The sequence below is a fragment of the Brassica rapa genome, chromosome A04, assembly GCF_000309985.2.
Source record: "Brassica rapa cultivar Chiifu-401-42 chromosome A04, CAAS_Brap_v3.01, whole genome shotgun sequence".
In the NCBI taxonomy this organism is placed as follows: Eukaryota; Viridiplantae; Streptophyta; class Magnoliopsida; order Brassicales; family Brassicaceae; genus Brassica; species Brassica rapa.
In genome coordinates, this window is record NC_024798.2 from 18,209,972 (window position 1) to 18,224,672 (window position 14,701).

Consider the following 14,701-nt stretch of genomic DNA (forward strand, 5'->3'; position numbering starts at 1 on the left):
ATTAACAAACTAGTCTACCTTCAGAGATAGAGACTCGAGTCACGGGGTACCACTAATCTCTAGATAAGACTGTTTCAACTCTAGACCTTTATACATCATAGTCTCTGTCAATTAATGTTTATTTATTTTCTTAAGCCACTAGCTGCTTTAAAAGCGACAAGGAGCCAACGACAAAACCAATGTATGTCTGTATCTTTGGTTTCCCACTGAAGTTTTGTCTTTCTTTTATAAATCATCAAGATTACAGAAAAAAAGATAAAGTTCTCTAGGAGGCGGAGCCAACGTCGCCGGAACCAAAATGAAGATCAACGAACGGAAAGTGAGACTCACGGAGCTGATTCTGAGGTGTTTAGTGTGTGCACTCGCTCTCGTCGCTGCGATTCTCATTGTCACAGATACTCAAGTCAGAGAGATCTTCACCATCCAGAAGAAGGCGAAGTACACCGACATGAAGGCGCTTGTGTAAGCTCACGACAAAACCCATCACTCGATAGGTTCCAAATCTTTACCGACAGTTTACACTTTCAGGTTCTTGGTGGTCGTCAACGGTATAGCCGCGGCTTATTCTTTGGTGCATGTGGCTCGTTGCGTGGTGGGTATGATGAAAGGAAGCGTTTTGTTTAGTAAGCCTCTGGCTTGGGCTATTTTCTCTGGAGATCAGGTTTACTTTGTTTTACTCTGTTTCTTGCTTTTTGGTCTTTGTAAAAGAAGACAACTTCTAGCTTGTGTAAAGTGGTATTGTCAATGACTTTTGTCTATGTATGTGTAAGCAGGCGATAGCGTACTTGACTGTAGCGGGGCTTGCAGCAGCGGCGCAGTCTGCAGCCTTTGCGAAGCTGGGTCAGCCAGAGCTACAGTGGATGAAGATATGCACAATGTATGGGAGGTTCTGTAACCAAGTTGGTGAAGGAATTGGGGTCGCCTTGCTTGCTAGCGTTGGAATGGTTTTGATCTCTTGCATTTCAGCTTTGGGTCTCTTCCGTTTGTATGGCGGTAACAAAGCCTGGCAAAGCTCACCATCACGGTGGTGAAGGCGAAGGCTCATAGGTCTTGGACTAGTCTTGTTTGTGGAAATTGTGTTAAATTATTGTGGTGTGTTCTCACTTTCTCTCAATGTGTATACCGTCTATTACTATTGTCATGGTCTCATGCACAAATAATCATCAAAAATGAATGAAATTGTTTAGTCTATTTTAGGTTTTTAACTGCTTAATTAACCAATCAAACAGAACTTCAACCACCTATGGATCTCATATAATGATATATCACCATCCAACTTGTAAAGTTTTAACTTTATTTATCAAAAACAAAACGTCGCCAAAAACTAATTAACGAGTTATATATAGACGTGGCTAAAAAAGGAAAGTTATATATAGAGTTATAGAGTCAAGGGCATGCAACTTTTTAATACCTCGAGTTTTTAGTTAAGAAACAAGTCTCTTGTTTTCTAAAAGAAAAGAAGAGACTTTGAGACGTTCTACGTTTTGGGGAACAGATGGAGAAGAAGGTGGCTTTGGTGTTGTCGTTGATGTTGCTTATGTCTATGAACTCGGTGTTGGTTTCTGCTGAGGAAGCACCAACGGTTGGACAGAGGATAGACGCAGCCACGAACGATGTTGCCAAGTTCTTCAATGAACATGCCGGTCCTGCCGTCTCCTCCGTCTCCTCCACTGCCAAATCCGTCTATAACTGGTTTGGTGATAAAGCTAAGTATGTTTTATAAACCCTTTTTGCTCTTCTCTCTTTCCTTCCTTTCTAATTTACATGATTCAAGGCACATTGAAGTTTTGTTGTTGTTGTTGTTGTTGTTACCTTCTAACATGTTTGTTTCTTTTGTAGGGAATGGGGCCTCTAAAAGATCCGTACATGAGTTGGGACTTGGGACTGGAAACATTTCATGAATAAGAATTTGATCTCTATGTACTACTTTAGTTAAAATGAACATTAAAACTAAGAGAATCATTATTCTATGTTTGTCTTCTAAGTTCAAATAACTGCACACAAATAGAATCGTTCACATATACCATCTTACATATGCATGAAAGATGGGCTAACGTGGGAACTCCAAACACAAGGTCCAAGAACAGCCATGAGGCCCAATTATATATCTCTCTAGGTGCAACTATTATATGAATAGAAACAAAGAAAAAACAATTCACTAAAGTGGAAGGAAAAAAAAACTTGAAAAAGGTGAAGAAAGAGATAAGTGAGAGGAGGAAGAAGTAATCAAGAAGAGGAGGAGGGAAGTGAGTGGTTGGCCAGGAAATGTGAGAAGAGGAAAAAGGCTAGACGAGGCTGTGACAATGGCACCTCATGACCCGCAGCTCTAACCGTTGCGTACGTTAGCAAGCCACCCTCGTAAACCTGGCTCCACCCTCCCACTAGGCCATGTGAATGGTACCATGGATACCACCTTTTGCTAGTCTTCAATTTCATCGCATTTATCGAATGCCTCGTCCCACTTAGTGGCAGCACTCCGTCCGAGTCCCCACTATATACATATAATTCCACAAAATTATATTAAAAAAATGTTAGAGATCCCACATCAAAAATAATATTAATTAAAAATAAATAGTAAAAAAAATATGGACGAGTCCTTAGTTGTTTATCAACTATGATATTTGTTTTACTATATATACATAATTAATTATTCTACCTGAATATCCAAATGCGAAGATGAGCTTGAAGAAGTTCTTTTAGGATGGGAAGCATGGACTTGGGTGAGTCTTTCCAGTTCTTTCTTATCACACGACTACAAGAGGTCCAAGAAGTGCCGTTAAGGCGGGCATGTAAGGCTTTGTGCACATTTGGATCGTTCATATACTTGCGTGTGTATCCCGTAACGCACTCATCGTTCCCTCTGTATCGCCATGCTTGCCTCCACTCATTTGATGATGAACCTTTGGTGCATGCAGGGCGATCGATGTTGTAAGGATCAATGTCACCAAACTCAGAGAAGGCTTGGTTCAGGGCATTGTCGCAGTTTGGTTTGGGAAAGAGGATGGTGTCGTTGAGGCACCATTTGGTCAGTTCAAAGTAGGTTTCGTCCGATATGAGCCCGTGATTCCACCAGTACTCACGCATCCCTTTGTTGTCATTGTAATCATCCACCAGAGGATTCCCCATCTTTCATTTTTTTCATTTTTATATATTCATTCATCATTTTTAGTTTTCAATAGTGTTTGTGGTTAATTTCAAAATGAGTATATACATATTAAATACTTACCAGGATCCCTTTTAGATTGATTATGGGAGTTTTGGTACCCTTGTTACGGTTGACAATCAATTGAGCTAGCTGCGGAATATAATGTCCTAGTTGACCACCAACACACAACAAAAGCCAATGCAATAAGATCAAATTGTCATTATTGACCACTAAGCATATCATTCATACGGGGTAGTATATGGTAGTTCTTGCTGCAACGTCACAAAATTACAATATTCGTATTCAGATGGTATCATCAAAAGACTTAAGTTGGCCACAAAAGAAAAGTCAATTGGGTTGTTGTTGATTCTCCTTATTTGGCTATATTTTATAAAACCCATTATTTCTCTAATATAATGCCTTGTTTGTGTGCATGAACGTGCTATGGTACTAAATATCACCATCATTTGGTTCAACTGCTTAATATTGTAGGATCGCAAATGTAGAAATCTCACATGACAAATAATAAGTAGCCTTATAGGCTTATAGCAAATAACGTATTAACAAATAAAATAAATAAATAATTAGGAATTAAAAGGTAGGTAGTAATTTTTTTTTTTTGTAACACAAGGTAGCTAGTAATTAAATGAAGGAATATATGGAAGTACCGGCATAGCTCTCGCCGGCGATGTAAAAAGGTCTTTCTTTATACTCAGGAAACCTCTCCATCCATCTCACCAAGAATCTATATGCATCTTCCCCTGTCCCCACATTTCATAATCCATATCATATATATTAGTTAATAATGTAATTAAAAACAATTTATTATAGTATGAAAATTTACAAGCTTATTATATATAAGACCTGTCCTCTTGTCTCCCACGGTTAGTTCGTCTGAAGAAGTGTTTGTGTAAGAGAAACCAACTCCCGCCGGTGAATCCAAAAACAACAGGTTTGCCTCTGCATATATTATTGATTGATTTAAATAAATATGACTCCTAATTAATAAATTTGATTAATTAAAGAATACCTAGGTTCCAAGCATAGGGATTTAGACGAAGAGTCTTTCCGTCTGGATTAACCCGAAATGGACCAACCTCCTCGGATGCACCATAGGCAATGGATGAGCATCCAGGACCACCATTGAGCCATAGGACCAGGGGCTTAGTGTCACTGGGCTTAGGGGCTTCGGTTAGCCAGTAAAATAGAGCGCGTCCGGCCGCTGAATTAACAGTAACGTAGCCAGAGAATTGAGAGAAGTTGAGGTTAGGAGGTTGCCCTGGCAAAGAGAGGATCCTGTCCCTCATCTTTTGCTCCTTAGCATCTTCACTACTACTCATGACTACGTCTAGTAATGCAATGATCATGCTTAATAAAAATATACATTGATATAGTGTTACCCACTTTCTGCTTCTTGTGATAATCATCATCAAAGGAAGAGTTTACTTTTTCTTTTCTTGTGTGTGTATTTTAGTTTCTTGGTTTGATAGTTTCTTGAGAATCCCTCATTTCTCCACCTTGATGAATTTATAGCTTAGAAAACCGAGGGTCGTTGTCAACTTATGCCATTTTTAGGGATCATGTGGTGTATTAAATAGTTATTTATTCTGAAACTGTTGATTATTATTGCATATAGTCAAATTAGCTTACTTGTCGATTGAGTATGCTGACTACTCGAATAATAGTTTATACACATTATTGTGTTTGTTATTCTTTGGTATCCTGTATATGTATGCCGCCTATTTCATCTTGATAGTTATATTATGTTTATTTTATTAACTTTAATCGTTACCTAGTCATTATCATAACAGTAAATTCAGGTTTCATGATTTGATGATGAAGGCGAATTATTTTAGCTATATATAATAGCTTTGACTAATTAAAAGCTAGTATATATTGCTTGCTTACACCGTAATTTAGTCATGTATTTCACATGGAGAGGTGTAGACGTGTATCTTATAATATAAAGTGGGATTTGCATGACCTTATAAATTAACGACAATCATTTAAAATACATTTATCACAAATAACTTTTAGTTTAATGAGTTGGTTTAATTGGTAAGCTGATTTTGTTTGACATTTAATGGCTTGTCTGTTCATATTTTTCACTTTTAGTTTCACCTAATGCTGATCTTGTTGGACCATAATAATTAATTTGTGTTCCCTTTTGTCCAAACCCTTTTGTTTCAGTCTTCTAGATTATTTTTGTTGTTGTTGCAATTCTATTATCGAAACTCTTGATAAAGCTACTAAAAACGGTTCAATTAACAGTTAACTGAACCAGTCTCTAATTTGTGTTTGCATATTCATTTTTCATAAAATTTAAGTATTAAGTTACAGTCCAAAGAAAAATCAACAAATGAGGTATGGACTTCTTATTTTATTTTTTCTTTCACATCAATGTTTATACTTATTAAAAAAAGCATAAAGAGATGTTCATAACTCATAAGGTGAGCAATCCCAAAGATGATCATGTGCCTAATTAAATGCATTCCCTAAAATTAAAGAGCCGACTATGTGTTAAATAGAATTAATTAAAAAGAAGTAAAAACCGTGTCTTACTCGTTTTCTTGTATACCAAGAAAAGAAACGGAAAGCCTTAATTTAATGGTAGCAGCTAAGCATCCCACACATCAACAGACAACACTCATTATTATCAGATCAAATTAAACTAATGTTTACTCAAAGCTTTTACAAATAAACAATGAAAAAGAACACATGAAAATTCAAAGCATCTGCATAAGACAAGTTTACAGAACCTGAAAAGGTTATGTGGTAGCAGTACCAATGAACTGAAACACTGGTCCTATCACCCACAGTGTCTTAAAATTTACATTGGCTTGTTGTTGAGAAACGACTGAAAAAGAAGGAAGCCTCGACGTGGTCGGTGAAGAGGCACTTCATGCCCTGCTCCATGGATTGTCACTAGAGTCAGTCCTTTGTAAACTTGGCTCCACCCACCAACCTGTTGTTTACACATTTATAAGTTAACTAACTCCACAAAGAACTAAAGCTCTGTTTTGGTTTTGTAGCTTCTTCTACCTGTCCATTGTCGTACCAAGGGTACCATTTGGAGACTGGTTGTAACTTGAGGGCTCTAATGGAGTATCGAGTTCCAGTCACAGGAACCACTGAGTCAGTATCTCCACTGCATTTAAGATTAATGCAACAAGATATCATCATCATAGTACCAAACATAGATGGATACAAAGACAGTTGATAGAAATGAGAATTAGATATACCTGAAAACCCATATTCTGAGGCCTGCACCGATGAGCTCCTTGTAGATAGGAAGCATAGAGAGAGGAGAATCCGCCCATTTTTCTCCAACAATGTCACTAAAACACCACAAGTACTATATGTCACTGACTCACTAAATTTTTTTAATAAATTTTTGATAATCCATTAATGTGTTTTGTTACCTGCAAGTTTTCCATGGATAAGCAAGTCCGGTTGTATTAGCATGCATAGCCTTTTGAACCTCTGGAGAGTTGAAATACATGCCAGAGTATCTCTCTGTGCAAGGGTCATATGCTCTCCACATCCATGGCTGATTCAACAGTTTAATAGTAAAACAAACAAAGTAGCAGAAAGATAATCTGGATTTTTCTAGAGTCCATTATACATTCTTGGACTAAGCTATGTACCTATATTCAGATGTAACATTTTGTATCTAGCAAGAGGAATACTATAATCAGGCTACATAGAAAGTGGACATGATGGAAACTCACATGACGAACCCTCAAGAAACGTGACCTAAGAGCTGCAGCTTCCTTCTTACAAGTGACAGTGTAAATGCTATAAGGATCAATATCTCCTTGCTCCTTGTCCGCAGCTTCAATGGCCTTGCTGCATTCAGGGGAAGGGTGCTCTGACGATACAAACTCACAAGTGATCCTTAAGTTGTGGTAAGTGAGATCAGATATCAACCCATGAGTCCACCAGTACTCAAACAATCCCACAAAATCATGGTAGTCATCAATCACAGCATTCCCCACCTAAAACATAAATAAATCCACACTTAAACTCATGGTTGGTCCTGAGCAAAGCCAAGTAAAACATATGCCTCTAAATTTGTAAGAAATTCTTTTTTTATAAAAACCTTTACTCATTTTTTTATTAAACCACACACACATACAAACAAAAGAGGTTTCTTACAATGAAGCCTTTGAAGTTGATAGCTGGATTGTTTTTCCGGTGAACAATCTGTGACAACTGAGGAACATAGTGACCAGCGTAGCTTTCTCCAGCAATGTAAAACTCTCTGTGTTTGTACTGTGGAAACCTTTCAAACCATTTCACAAGAAACACATACGCATCTTCAGCTGCATGCAGCAACATTTACACAAAATGTTGTAAGATAGAGTGATGATGAATGCGTCAAAGAGTCAAGAGGCTTTATATACCTGTTCTCTGATCTCCAGCAGTGTACAAGTCAGAGGTAGTATTCGAATACGAGAAACCAACACCAGCTGGTGATTCAAGAAACAGCAAGTTCGCCACTGAGGAATAAAGAAAGAGAGGAATCTTAAGAGTATGAACTCAAATAAAGAAAGACAGAACTCATTTACATAATATTAAAAGGAACTCAATATAAATGGAGACAGAGAGAGGTTACTACATTTGTTCCAAGCGTAAGGATTGTGGTAAAGAGTTTTGCCATCAGGGTTGATCCTAAAAGGACCGATCTCTTCAGCAGCGCCATAAGCTAAGGAGGAGCAGCCAGGGCCACCGTTGAGCCAGAGGACGAGTGGTTTTGACTCGGGGTGTTGACTTGACTCGGTGAGCCAGTAGAAGAGCGCTCTACCAGCTGACTCGTTGACCGTGACGTAGCCAGAGTAGTGTGAGAAGGAGACATCGTTGGGCTCGCCGGGAAGACGCGAGATTCTGTCCTTTTCTTGCGCGTCTCTGCAAGAAGAGGAGAAAGGGAGAAGAGCGAGGAGGAAGACGACAAGGAGTCGTGGAGACATGGTGAAATGATAGGGTGAAGATCTCAATGTTTTTTTTCGTTACAAAATCATTGTAGTTGGTGGTGGTGGTCGGGAGATATTCAATAAGTGAGTGATGATGAATAATAGAGATGAGCGGTTATTTTGTGTATTTGTTACTGCATTGACTTTTTTGATGTAACTCCTCACGATGACTTTGTTCTGTATTATCAGCCGATTCCTATCTTCATCAAATTTATTTGTTGCTAATTAGACCTGGACATTTGGATATTTAATTCGTTTTAGATTGGTTCCTTTATGTATCAAGAATTCGGATAAAGATTCATTCAAAAACCACAGTTGATCGATTTCAATTATAATTTAAGTAAAATATCAGATAATTCTAATTGTTTCAGATATTTAAAATAAAATTATATAAATAATTTAAAATAATTAAAATAGTTTCGGCTATATTTATAAAGTTTATAAACTATATTGTAAATATTCAATTGTTTTAAATTTAATATAAATATTTTTAAATATAAAACTATGTTTTGTATATTTAGATATTCAAACGGTTTTCGATTTATTTAGATATTTCGCATAATTTTAGATAAATTGTGCTGAATATTTATGATCATTTGATTCGAGAGAAATTACATATGTTACTATTGCCAATACCATGTGACAGAAAAAAAAATGTAAAACAAAGAGTCGAACCCAGTACCCAAACTTTTAAATCGAGTAAAGCTTGCCACTAGACCACCAGAAATTATTCCGGATCGGCATAAAGTAATACTTACCAAAACGACAACAAATCTAAAACCCTACAAGATTCATTTGCGAGACCTTGACCTGTGAGAGTCGTGCGCAATCGAGCAAGAGAAACAGCGATGGGAAGATCAGCTCTGTTTCATTTAATCCGCTCTCAGTCTCGCCGTCTCTCTTCCTCCTCCTTCACTTCAGGTTCAACTTCCTCTCTCTCCATCATACTATTCATAGAGTAGAATATGGCTTCTATGGGTTCTGTTTCAAATTCTGTTTCAGAATTTTTTTGAGTCTTATCAGTTGTTAAGGCAAAACATAGTGTGGGTTCAATGCTTTTGATATAATATCTTGCTGTGGTTCTGTCTTTTTTATATGTCAAAACTGTTTATAAGATCAGATCTTGTCTAGATCTTCAATAGTTTACTGACATTGAGTCTAATTATTCAGTTGAGCTTCATGTTTTTGGTAGTTGTCCTAATCACGATTCATTATGTCTTTGTCAGGATATGGCCGGTCAGTAGCAGGGACATGGTCACCATCACCATCACCACCATCATCATCATCAGTGATCCCTAAAGTCAGATTCCCAGAGGCTCAATCTCTATACCAGAGAAGCTGGGCATCATCTAGAGCCGCCCAAGATGGTAATGATGATGAGCACAAGATCAGCATCGGACCACAAGACAAGAAACAAGACAACAACGATGGAAGTGTTGTTTACTACGGCCCAATCTCATCAACCATAAAGAAAGTCAAACTCCTCTCACTCTCCACCTGCTGCCTCTCCGTCTCCCTAGGCCCTGTCATCACCTTCATGACCTCGCCCGGACTCAACGTGATCATGAAAGGCGCGGTTGCCTCCACCGTGATCTTCCTCAGCGCTTCCACGACCGCTGCTCTCCACTGGTTTGTCAGCCCTTACGTTCACAAGCTGAGGTGGCAGCCTGGTTCGGATACCTTTGAGGTGGAGATGATGACTTGGCTTGCGACGTTTGCGCCGAAGATGCTGAAGTTTTCGGATATACGTTATCCGGACACGCAGAGGCCGTTTGTGAGCTTTAAGGCGGAAGGGGAGTACTACTTTGTGGATGCGGAGAGGTGTACAAACAAGGCGTTGTTGGCTAGGCTCACTCCTCCTAAGGATGCTCATGACTCTGCTTTCAAGAACCTGTGATTCCAGATTCCATTTTTCTCTTCTTTTGTCATTCTCTGTCTTGGGTTTGTAACTCTTTTGGATCCTTGGGAGTACCGGAGAATGCAAATAATAAACGAGTTTATGAATGCTAACACTTTTTGGCACTTCTCTTTCCATTTGTAAGGAAGTGAGGCCTTATTGTAAGACATTGAAGAGAGCCTGTGTTTGGTTTTGAGTTATTAGTTATCCCTGTTAAGAGTCTGCTATCTACTTTCTTAGTTCAAGCTTCTTTCATTAATGCATATGTGTGTTCCTTCTTTGCTTACGTCATGTTGTTGTGTTCTCTTCTATCATATACAAATGGATAAGTTGGTTTTATGTGTTGGTACCATCAGGCGACACCATTTTCTTGCTGGAGCTGCAGTAGCTGCGACTGCACTTGCTGGTAGATACTGAATCCAAGCCTGGAAAGAATCTCTTTCTTGGTAAAGTGAAAAGCTTTCACTGAAAACCATACAGAGTTTTGTGGTCTCTTGGTAACTCTAAAAAGGCTGAACTCTTTTCTTTCGACTTGTTACCGAAAGAAAACAACATATAACAAAACGCTAAGCAGATGGGGCGTTTTTGTCTTTTCAGTAAACGATCCACAATTGGGACACAAAGTCCACGTGTCATGAGGCTCCACCGCCTTCTTACGTTAGCGTCTATCCATTCATTCCCCTCCTTCCTTCCTCCACAAAACTAAATTTTTTATCCTTTTCTGTAACTTATTATTTATCTACAGTCTAATAAACTTTTCTGTCATGGAGGAAAAATCCTTTCAACTCTTTAATCATATTTAATTTTTATTCTCATTAATTTTGAATTGCTAAAAAATGTCTTAAACTGGGTTAATACTCGGTCATGATTTTATCCACTACGTGAAATAACATTAAAAAAATAGATTGTAAATATCTTTCTCTAATAAATATCCACGTCTTTATCATCTTCTTCTAATTTCCTTTTTAATTTTAATTTCAATTTCTTTTTCCGTAAAAGAAAAGAAGAAAGAGGGTCATCATCGTTTCATGGTTGCCTCTTCTTCTTCTTCTTCTCACTCCCCACCATATCTGCTCTCTCTCAGCTTCACCCTCTCTTAAAAGCTCCCATTTTTACTCCATTTTCGCTTCCCGCTTAATGCTCAGATCAATATCTGAACCGCATCTGAAGAATCGGTTTTAGGGTTTCTATCTTCTTAGAGAGCTTCGATTCGTCCGTTTTGCTTTATAGGGTTAACGAGCTTGTCTTCAAGATTCGATTTTTCACTCTGTTTGGTTATCCCATTGAATGGTGCAATGGTGTCAGCGAACGACCCTATCGAGTCCTTATTCAATTCAATCCAAGTCGTTAAAGACGCTCTCCTCCCCATCGAGCTTGGCGTCAAAAAGGCGGCGAGGGACATCGAGAGTTGCTGGGTGAGCAAAGAGAAGGACTTTCGTTTGGGAAGAAACATGAAGAAGCGGTTGTGTGCTAATGTTGAGAGTGTTCAGTGTTTGGTGAGTGAAGAAAGGAAGAAAGGTTTGTCCTTTAAGTTCCCCGTGAAGTCACTCTTTGGTAATGAGAAACTAGTGAAGAAGAAAGACAAGTCTTTAGAGAAAGAAGATGATGATTCTTGTACGAATTGCTTTAAGTTTGCACTGACTTGGTCTTTGTTGGTTAGTGGCTTTGTCCATGCTTTACCCGTTCCTTTTAAGATAGGCAAGAAGAGGATTCATGATGAGAATGGGCTTAAACTTAAACCAAAGGCTAAAGAGATGAGGAAGAGCCAGTCAGCCAAATCTTTAGTAAAGGAAGTGAACAGTTTCTCGATTGAATGCGCTTTGGGTTTTGTTGTTGAAATGCTGGCTCATAATCTCCAGAAGCTAGACCATTTCATCCAGGAGAGTTCACAGACTGAATCTTGTTGCTCCAAGGAAGCTAGTGTGAATGATAGTCCGCTTATCTTTAACATATGGGATGCTAGGAAGCTCGATGTTAATGGATTCCTAGGGAACTTGATGTTTGCAAGAGTTGGAGATGTAGCGTCTGGTATAGTTGGCCTGACATCTCCTATGAGTGAAGATGGTGATGAGAGTAACGTTAGTAAGGAGGAAAGTGTTGTTGATCCTCCACAGAGCTTGGCTAGTGGACTACTGAGTATACCTTTGTCAAACGTAGAGCGCTTGAAATCCACATTGTCTACTATTTCATTGACAGAGCTTATTGAGCTTTTACCGCAACTAGGACGACCTTCAGGGGACCATCCGGACAAGAAGAAGCTAATCTCTGTTCAGGATTTTTTCAGATACACCGAGTCTGAAGGTATGCATCGTCCGTTTTAGATCATTAGTTGTTTACGTCCTGTGCTACTATTATTGTATAACTCTATGTGGCTTTCAGGCAGGAGGTTCTTTGAAGAACTAGATAGAGACGGTGATGGTAAAGTAACTTTGGAAGATCTAGAAATCGCAATGAGAAGAAGAAAACTACCTAGAAGATACGCCAAGGAGTTTATGAGACGAGCGAGGAGTCATCTTTTCTCCAAATCATTCGGTTGGAAGCAGTTTTTGTCGTTGATGGAACAGAAGGAGCCAACCATCCTCCGCGCCTACACTTCTCTCTGTTTGACCAAGTCCGGAACTCTTCAGAAGAGTGAGATATTGGCATCACTAGATAACGCAGGACTTCCTGCTAACGAAGAGAACGCTATAGCCATGATGAGGTTCTTGAAGGTTGATACTGAAGAGTCTATCTCGTATGGACATTTCCGTAACTTCATGGTTTTGCTGCCGTATGAGCGATTACAGGATGATCCTCGGTGAGTATAAGTCTTTGTTGTAGAACACTTTAAACGTTTTAATTTTTGCGGTCCTACTAATGATGATTTTGATCGTGTAGTAACATCTGGTTTGAAGCTGCGACTGTTGTTGCTGTTGCACCTCCCGTGGCCTTACCTGCTGGAGATGTTTTAAAATCTGCATTAGCGGGAGGACTTGCCTCTGCTCTCTCCACTTCCCTGTTGCATCCCATTGACACAATCAAGGTGAGTCCTCTTGTTTCCGCCCTTGCAGATGATTAATATGCTTGATATCTGCTTCTAGCCTTCTAGATTGATGGATTCGTTGTTCTTTTTCGTTACTAGACACGTGTACAAGCATCAACCTTATCGTTTCCTGAAGTGATAGCAAAGCTTCCAGAGATTGGTGTCCGGGGAGTTTATAAGGGTTCTATTCCAGCAATTCTTGGACAGTTTTCAAGGTCTTTTCAGCTTTTTTCCAAATCAACGATATTTTGATTTCTACTTGTTAATATTCATTTTCAGTGTGGCTTAATCTCTTTCATTGTTGTAGCCATGGTCTGCGGACAGGAATATTCGAAGCAAGTAAACTTGTGTTGATCAATTTTGCTCCCAATCTCCCAGAAATTCAGGTGATGGTCACAATGTACTCATTGTTTGGGTCATTATGGGTTTATATAGATATTGCATTACTGAAGAAGTTAGTCTTAGTTTTCTTACAAAACTCAGCACTGCTTTTGTCCTCTGTAGTGATATGGCTTCTACTAAGTGGACCTTATACTAGATGCATCCTGCAAACATCCAATATCAAGGCTATGTTATTGCTATACGTAGCTTCTTTAATGCTTTATGCTCACTTTGTGGCATCTCCTTTCTCACAAAGTACTACTAGTTATGTCGAGAGGTCTCTTAAATCTAATGCTTGATTTGGTAAAGCTGCATCATCTGCATTTGTGCTTTCTGTTTTTTTTTGTGTGTGTTTGCACTCAGTGAGAAATGCTGTGCATTTGATGCAGATTCAATCGATTGCGTCATTCTGCAGCACATTATTAGGCACAGCTGTGCGGATTCCATGTGAGGTGCTGAAGCAACGGTTACAGGCTGGCATGTTTAACAACGTAGGGGAAGCCATAGTAGGGACGTGGAAGCAAGACGGTCCAGGAGGGTTTTTCCGTGGGACAGGCGCAACTCTTTGCCGTGAAGTTCCACTATACGTTGTTGGCATGGGACTGTATGCAGAGTCCAAAAAGGTAACAATGACCGAGATAATCAAAAGGGTCAGTTAAGACTGTAAAAAAACCGAGATGATAAGATTTGTGTGGGGTTTTGCAGATGGTGGCACAAGCGCTGGGAAGAGAACTAGAGGCATGGGAGACAATAGCGGTTGGGGCGGTGTCAGGAGGTGTAGCAGCAGTTGTAACAACGCCATTCGATGTGATGAAGACGAGGATGATGACTGCAACACCAGGGAGACCGATCTCAATGTCAATGGTTTTTTTCTCGGTTCTGCGTCACGAGGGACCGCTTGGTTTGTTCAAAGGAGCAGTCCCAAGGTTCTTCTGGGTGGCTCCTCTTGGTGCCATGAACTTTGCTGGCTATGAACTAGCCAAGAAAGCTATGCAGAAGAACGAGGAAGATCAGCTTGGTCAGAAGAAGCTTTGCTAATGGCTTGCTTTTTCACTTTGCTTTGCTGCTACAAAGTTTTTTTTGGGGGCAGCTTGAGCTTTGGAGGAGACACTACTCTTTGTTAAATGCTACTACTTTTGCAAATTTTGACCCCCAAAAAAAGAGGTTGATTGTTTTGTTGTGTATGGAAGACAATTTTCATCTTATTAATTACACAACTTCCGTTTGAAATTTTTTAAAATTTTGTTTTGGTCCAATGCATGACACGATTTAAATTTTTTCTA

At 39.1% G+C, this 14,701-nt stretch overlaps 6 protein-coding genes across 8 annotated transcripts; 4 read left to right on the top strand and 2 right to left on the bottom strand.

Moving 5' to 3' along the window:
- The first annotated feature begins 105 nt into the window (after window positions 1-105).
- Window positions 106-1,200, top strand: LOC103865478 (CASP-like protein 2B1). Its single transcript, XM_009143268.3, has 3 exons — window positions 106-462; window positions 529-661; window positions 774-1,200. Exons 1-3 carry the CDS (start codon window positions 299-301, stop codon window positions 1,029-1,031), a joined length of 555 nt encoding a protein of 184 aa, XP_009141516.1. The 5' UTR covers window positions 106-298; the 3' UTR covers window positions 1,032-1,200.
- A 47-nt stretch (window positions 1,201-1,247) lies between these two features.
- LOC103865481 lies at window positions 1,248-2,180 on the top strand. Its single transcript, XM_009143270.3, has 2 exons — window positions 1,248-1,710; window positions 1,840-2,180. Exons 1-2 carry the CDS (start codon window positions 1,496-1,498, stop codon window positions 1,853-1,855), a joined length of 231 nt encoding a protein of 76 aa, XP_009141518.1. The 5' UTR covers window positions 1,248-1,495; the 3' UTR covers window positions 1,856-2,180.
- LOC103865480 (serine carboxypeptidase-like 28) lies at window positions 1,996-5,170 on the bottom strand. The gene is made up of 7 exons (XM_009143269.3): window positions 4,876-5,170; window positions 4,176-4,760; window positions 4,010-4,105; window positions 3,814-3,906; window positions 3,227-3,312; window positions 2,657-3,126; window positions 1,996-2,491 (listed from the first exon to the last, which is right to left on the bottom strand). Exons 2-7 carry the CDS (start codon window positions 4,573-4,575, stop codon window positions 2,227-2,229), a joined length of 1,410 nt encoding a protein of 469 aa, XP_009141517.1. The 5' UTR covers window positions 4,576-4,760; window positions 4,876-5,170; the 3' UTR covers window positions 1,996-2,226.
- A 562-nt stretch (window positions 5,171-5,732) lies between these two features.
- LOC103865482 (serine carboxypeptidase-like 26) lies at window positions 5,733-8,216 on the bottom strand. 2 transcript variants are annotated; one of them, XM_018658677.2, is made up of 8 exons: window positions 7,767-8,216; window positions 7,552-7,647; window positions 7,304-7,485; window positions 6,877-7,143; window positions 6,568-6,695; window positions 6,388-6,483; window positions 6,188-6,293; window positions 5,733-6,110 (listed from the first exon to the last, which is right to left on the bottom strand). In XM_018658677.2, exons 1-8 carry the CDS (start codon window positions 8,113-8,115, stop codon window positions 5,976-5,978), a joined length of 1,359 nt encoding a protein of 452 aa, XP_018514193.1. In that variant the 5' UTR covers window positions 8,116-8,216; the 3' UTR covers window positions 5,733-5,975. The 2 variants fall into 2 exon arrangements, with proteins under 2 accessions (XP_018514193.1, XP_009141519.1); XM_009143271.3 differs by having other exon boundaries at window positions 7,304-7,470; window positions 7,767-8,213.
- Window positions 8,217-8,772: 556 nt separating this feature from the next.
- LOC103865483 lies at window positions 8,773-10,274 on the top strand. 2 transcript variants are annotated; one of them, XM_018658143.2, is made up of 3 exons: window positions 8,773-9,039; window positions 9,345-9,928; window positions 9,983-10,274. In XM_018658143.2, exons 1-3 carry the CDS (start codon window positions 8,967-8,969, stop codon window positions 10,013-10,015), a joined length of 690 nt encoding a protein of 229 aa, XP_018513659.1. In that variant the 5' UTR covers window positions 8,773-8,966; the 3' UTR covers window positions 10,016-10,274. The 2 variants fall into 2 exon arrangements, with proteins under 2 accessions (XP_018513659.1, XP_009141521.1); XM_009143273.3 differs by having other exon boundaries at window positions 8,782-9,039; window positions 9,345-10,254.
- Window positions 10,275-11,000: 726 nt separating this feature from the next.
- Window positions 11,001-14,658, top strand: LOC103865484 (mitochondrial substrate carrier family protein C). The gene is made up of 7 exons (XM_009143274.3): window positions 11,001-12,316; window positions 12,395-12,812; window positions 12,893-13,037; window positions 13,137-13,252; window positions 13,345-13,423; window positions 13,808-14,041; window positions 14,124-14,658. Exons 1-7 carry the CDS (start codon window positions 11,311-11,313, stop codon window positions 14,454-14,456), a joined length of 2,331 nt encoding a protein of 776 aa, XP_009141522.2. The 5' UTR covers window positions 11,001-11,310; the 3' UTR covers window positions 14,457-14,658.
- The last annotated feature ends 43 nt before the right edge of the window (window positions 14,659-14,701 follow it).

What these genes read in the sequence shown, in the direction of transcription:
- LOC103865483 (XM_009143273.3), top strand. Translation starts at nt 8,967, where the DNA reads ATGGGAAGATCAGCTCTGTTTCATTTAATCCGCTCTCAGTCTCGCCGT. An exon ending in TTCCTCCTCCTTCACTTCAG is followed by an intron (nt 9,040 to 9,344) that starts GTTCAACTTCCT and finishes TGTCTTTGTCAG; the next exon opens with GATATGGCCGGTCAGTAGCA.
- LOC103865484 (XM_009143274.3), top strand. Translation starts at nt 11,311, where the DNA reads ATGGTGTCAGCGAACGACCCTATCGAGTCCTTATTCAATTCAATCCAA. An exon ending in CAGATACACCGAGTCTGAAG is followed by an intron (nt 12,317 to 12,394) that starts GTATGCATCGTC and finishes TGTGGCTTTCAG; the next exon opens with GCAGGAGGTTCTTTGAAGAA. An exon ending in TGTATGCAGAGTCCAAAAAG is followed by an intron (nt 14,042 to 14,123) that starts GTAACAATGACC and finishes GGGGTTTTGCAG; the next exon opens with ATGGTGGCACAAGCGCTGGG.
- LOC103865482 (XM_018658677.2), bottom strand. Translation starts at nt 8,115, where the DNA reads ATGTCTCCACGACTCCTTGTCGTCTTCCTCCTCGCTCTTCTCCCTTTC. An exon ending in TCAACTTCAAAGGCTTCATT is followed by an intron (nt 7,144 to 7,303) that starts GTAAGAAACCTC and finishes TTTATGTTTTAG; the next exon opens with GTGGGGAATGCTGTGATTGA. An exon ending in CTCAGAATATGGGTTTTCAG is followed by an intron (nt 6,294 to 6,387) that starts GTATATCTAATT and finishes TCTTAAATGCAG; the next exon opens with TGGAGATACTGACTCAGTGG.
- LOC103865481 (XM_009143270.3), top strand. Translation starts at nt 1,496, where the DNA reads ATGGAGAAGAAGGTGGCTTTGGTGTTGTCGTTGATGTTGCTTATGTCT.
- LOC103865480 (XM_009143269.3), bottom strand. Translation starts at nt 4,575, where the DNA reads ATGATGATTATCACAAGAAGCAGAAAGTGGGTAACACTATATCAATGT. An exon ending in CGTGGGAGACAAGAGGACAG is followed by an intron (nt 3,907 to 4,009) that starts GTCTTATATATA and finishes ATGTGGGGACAG; the next exon opens with GGGAAGATGCATATAGATTC. An exon ending in CGCCGGCGAGAGCTATGCCG is followed by an intron (nt 3,313 to 3,813) that starts GTACTTCCATAT and finishes GTGGTCAACTAG; the next exon opens with GACATTATATTCCGCAGCTA.
- LOC103865478 (XM_009143268.3), top strand. Translation starts at nt 299, where the DNA reads ATGAAGATCAACGAACGGAAAGTGAGACTCACGGAGCTGATTCTGAGG. An exon ending in ACCGACATGAAGGCGCTTGT is followed by an intron (nt 463 to 528) that starts GTAAGCTCACGA and finishes TTACACTTTCAG; the next exon opens with GTTCTTGGTGGTCGTCAACG. An exon ending in CTATTTTCTCTGGAGATCAG is followed by an intron (nt 662 to 773) that starts GTTTACTTTGTT and finishes ATGTGTAAGCAG; the next exon opens with GCGATAGCGTACTTGACTGT.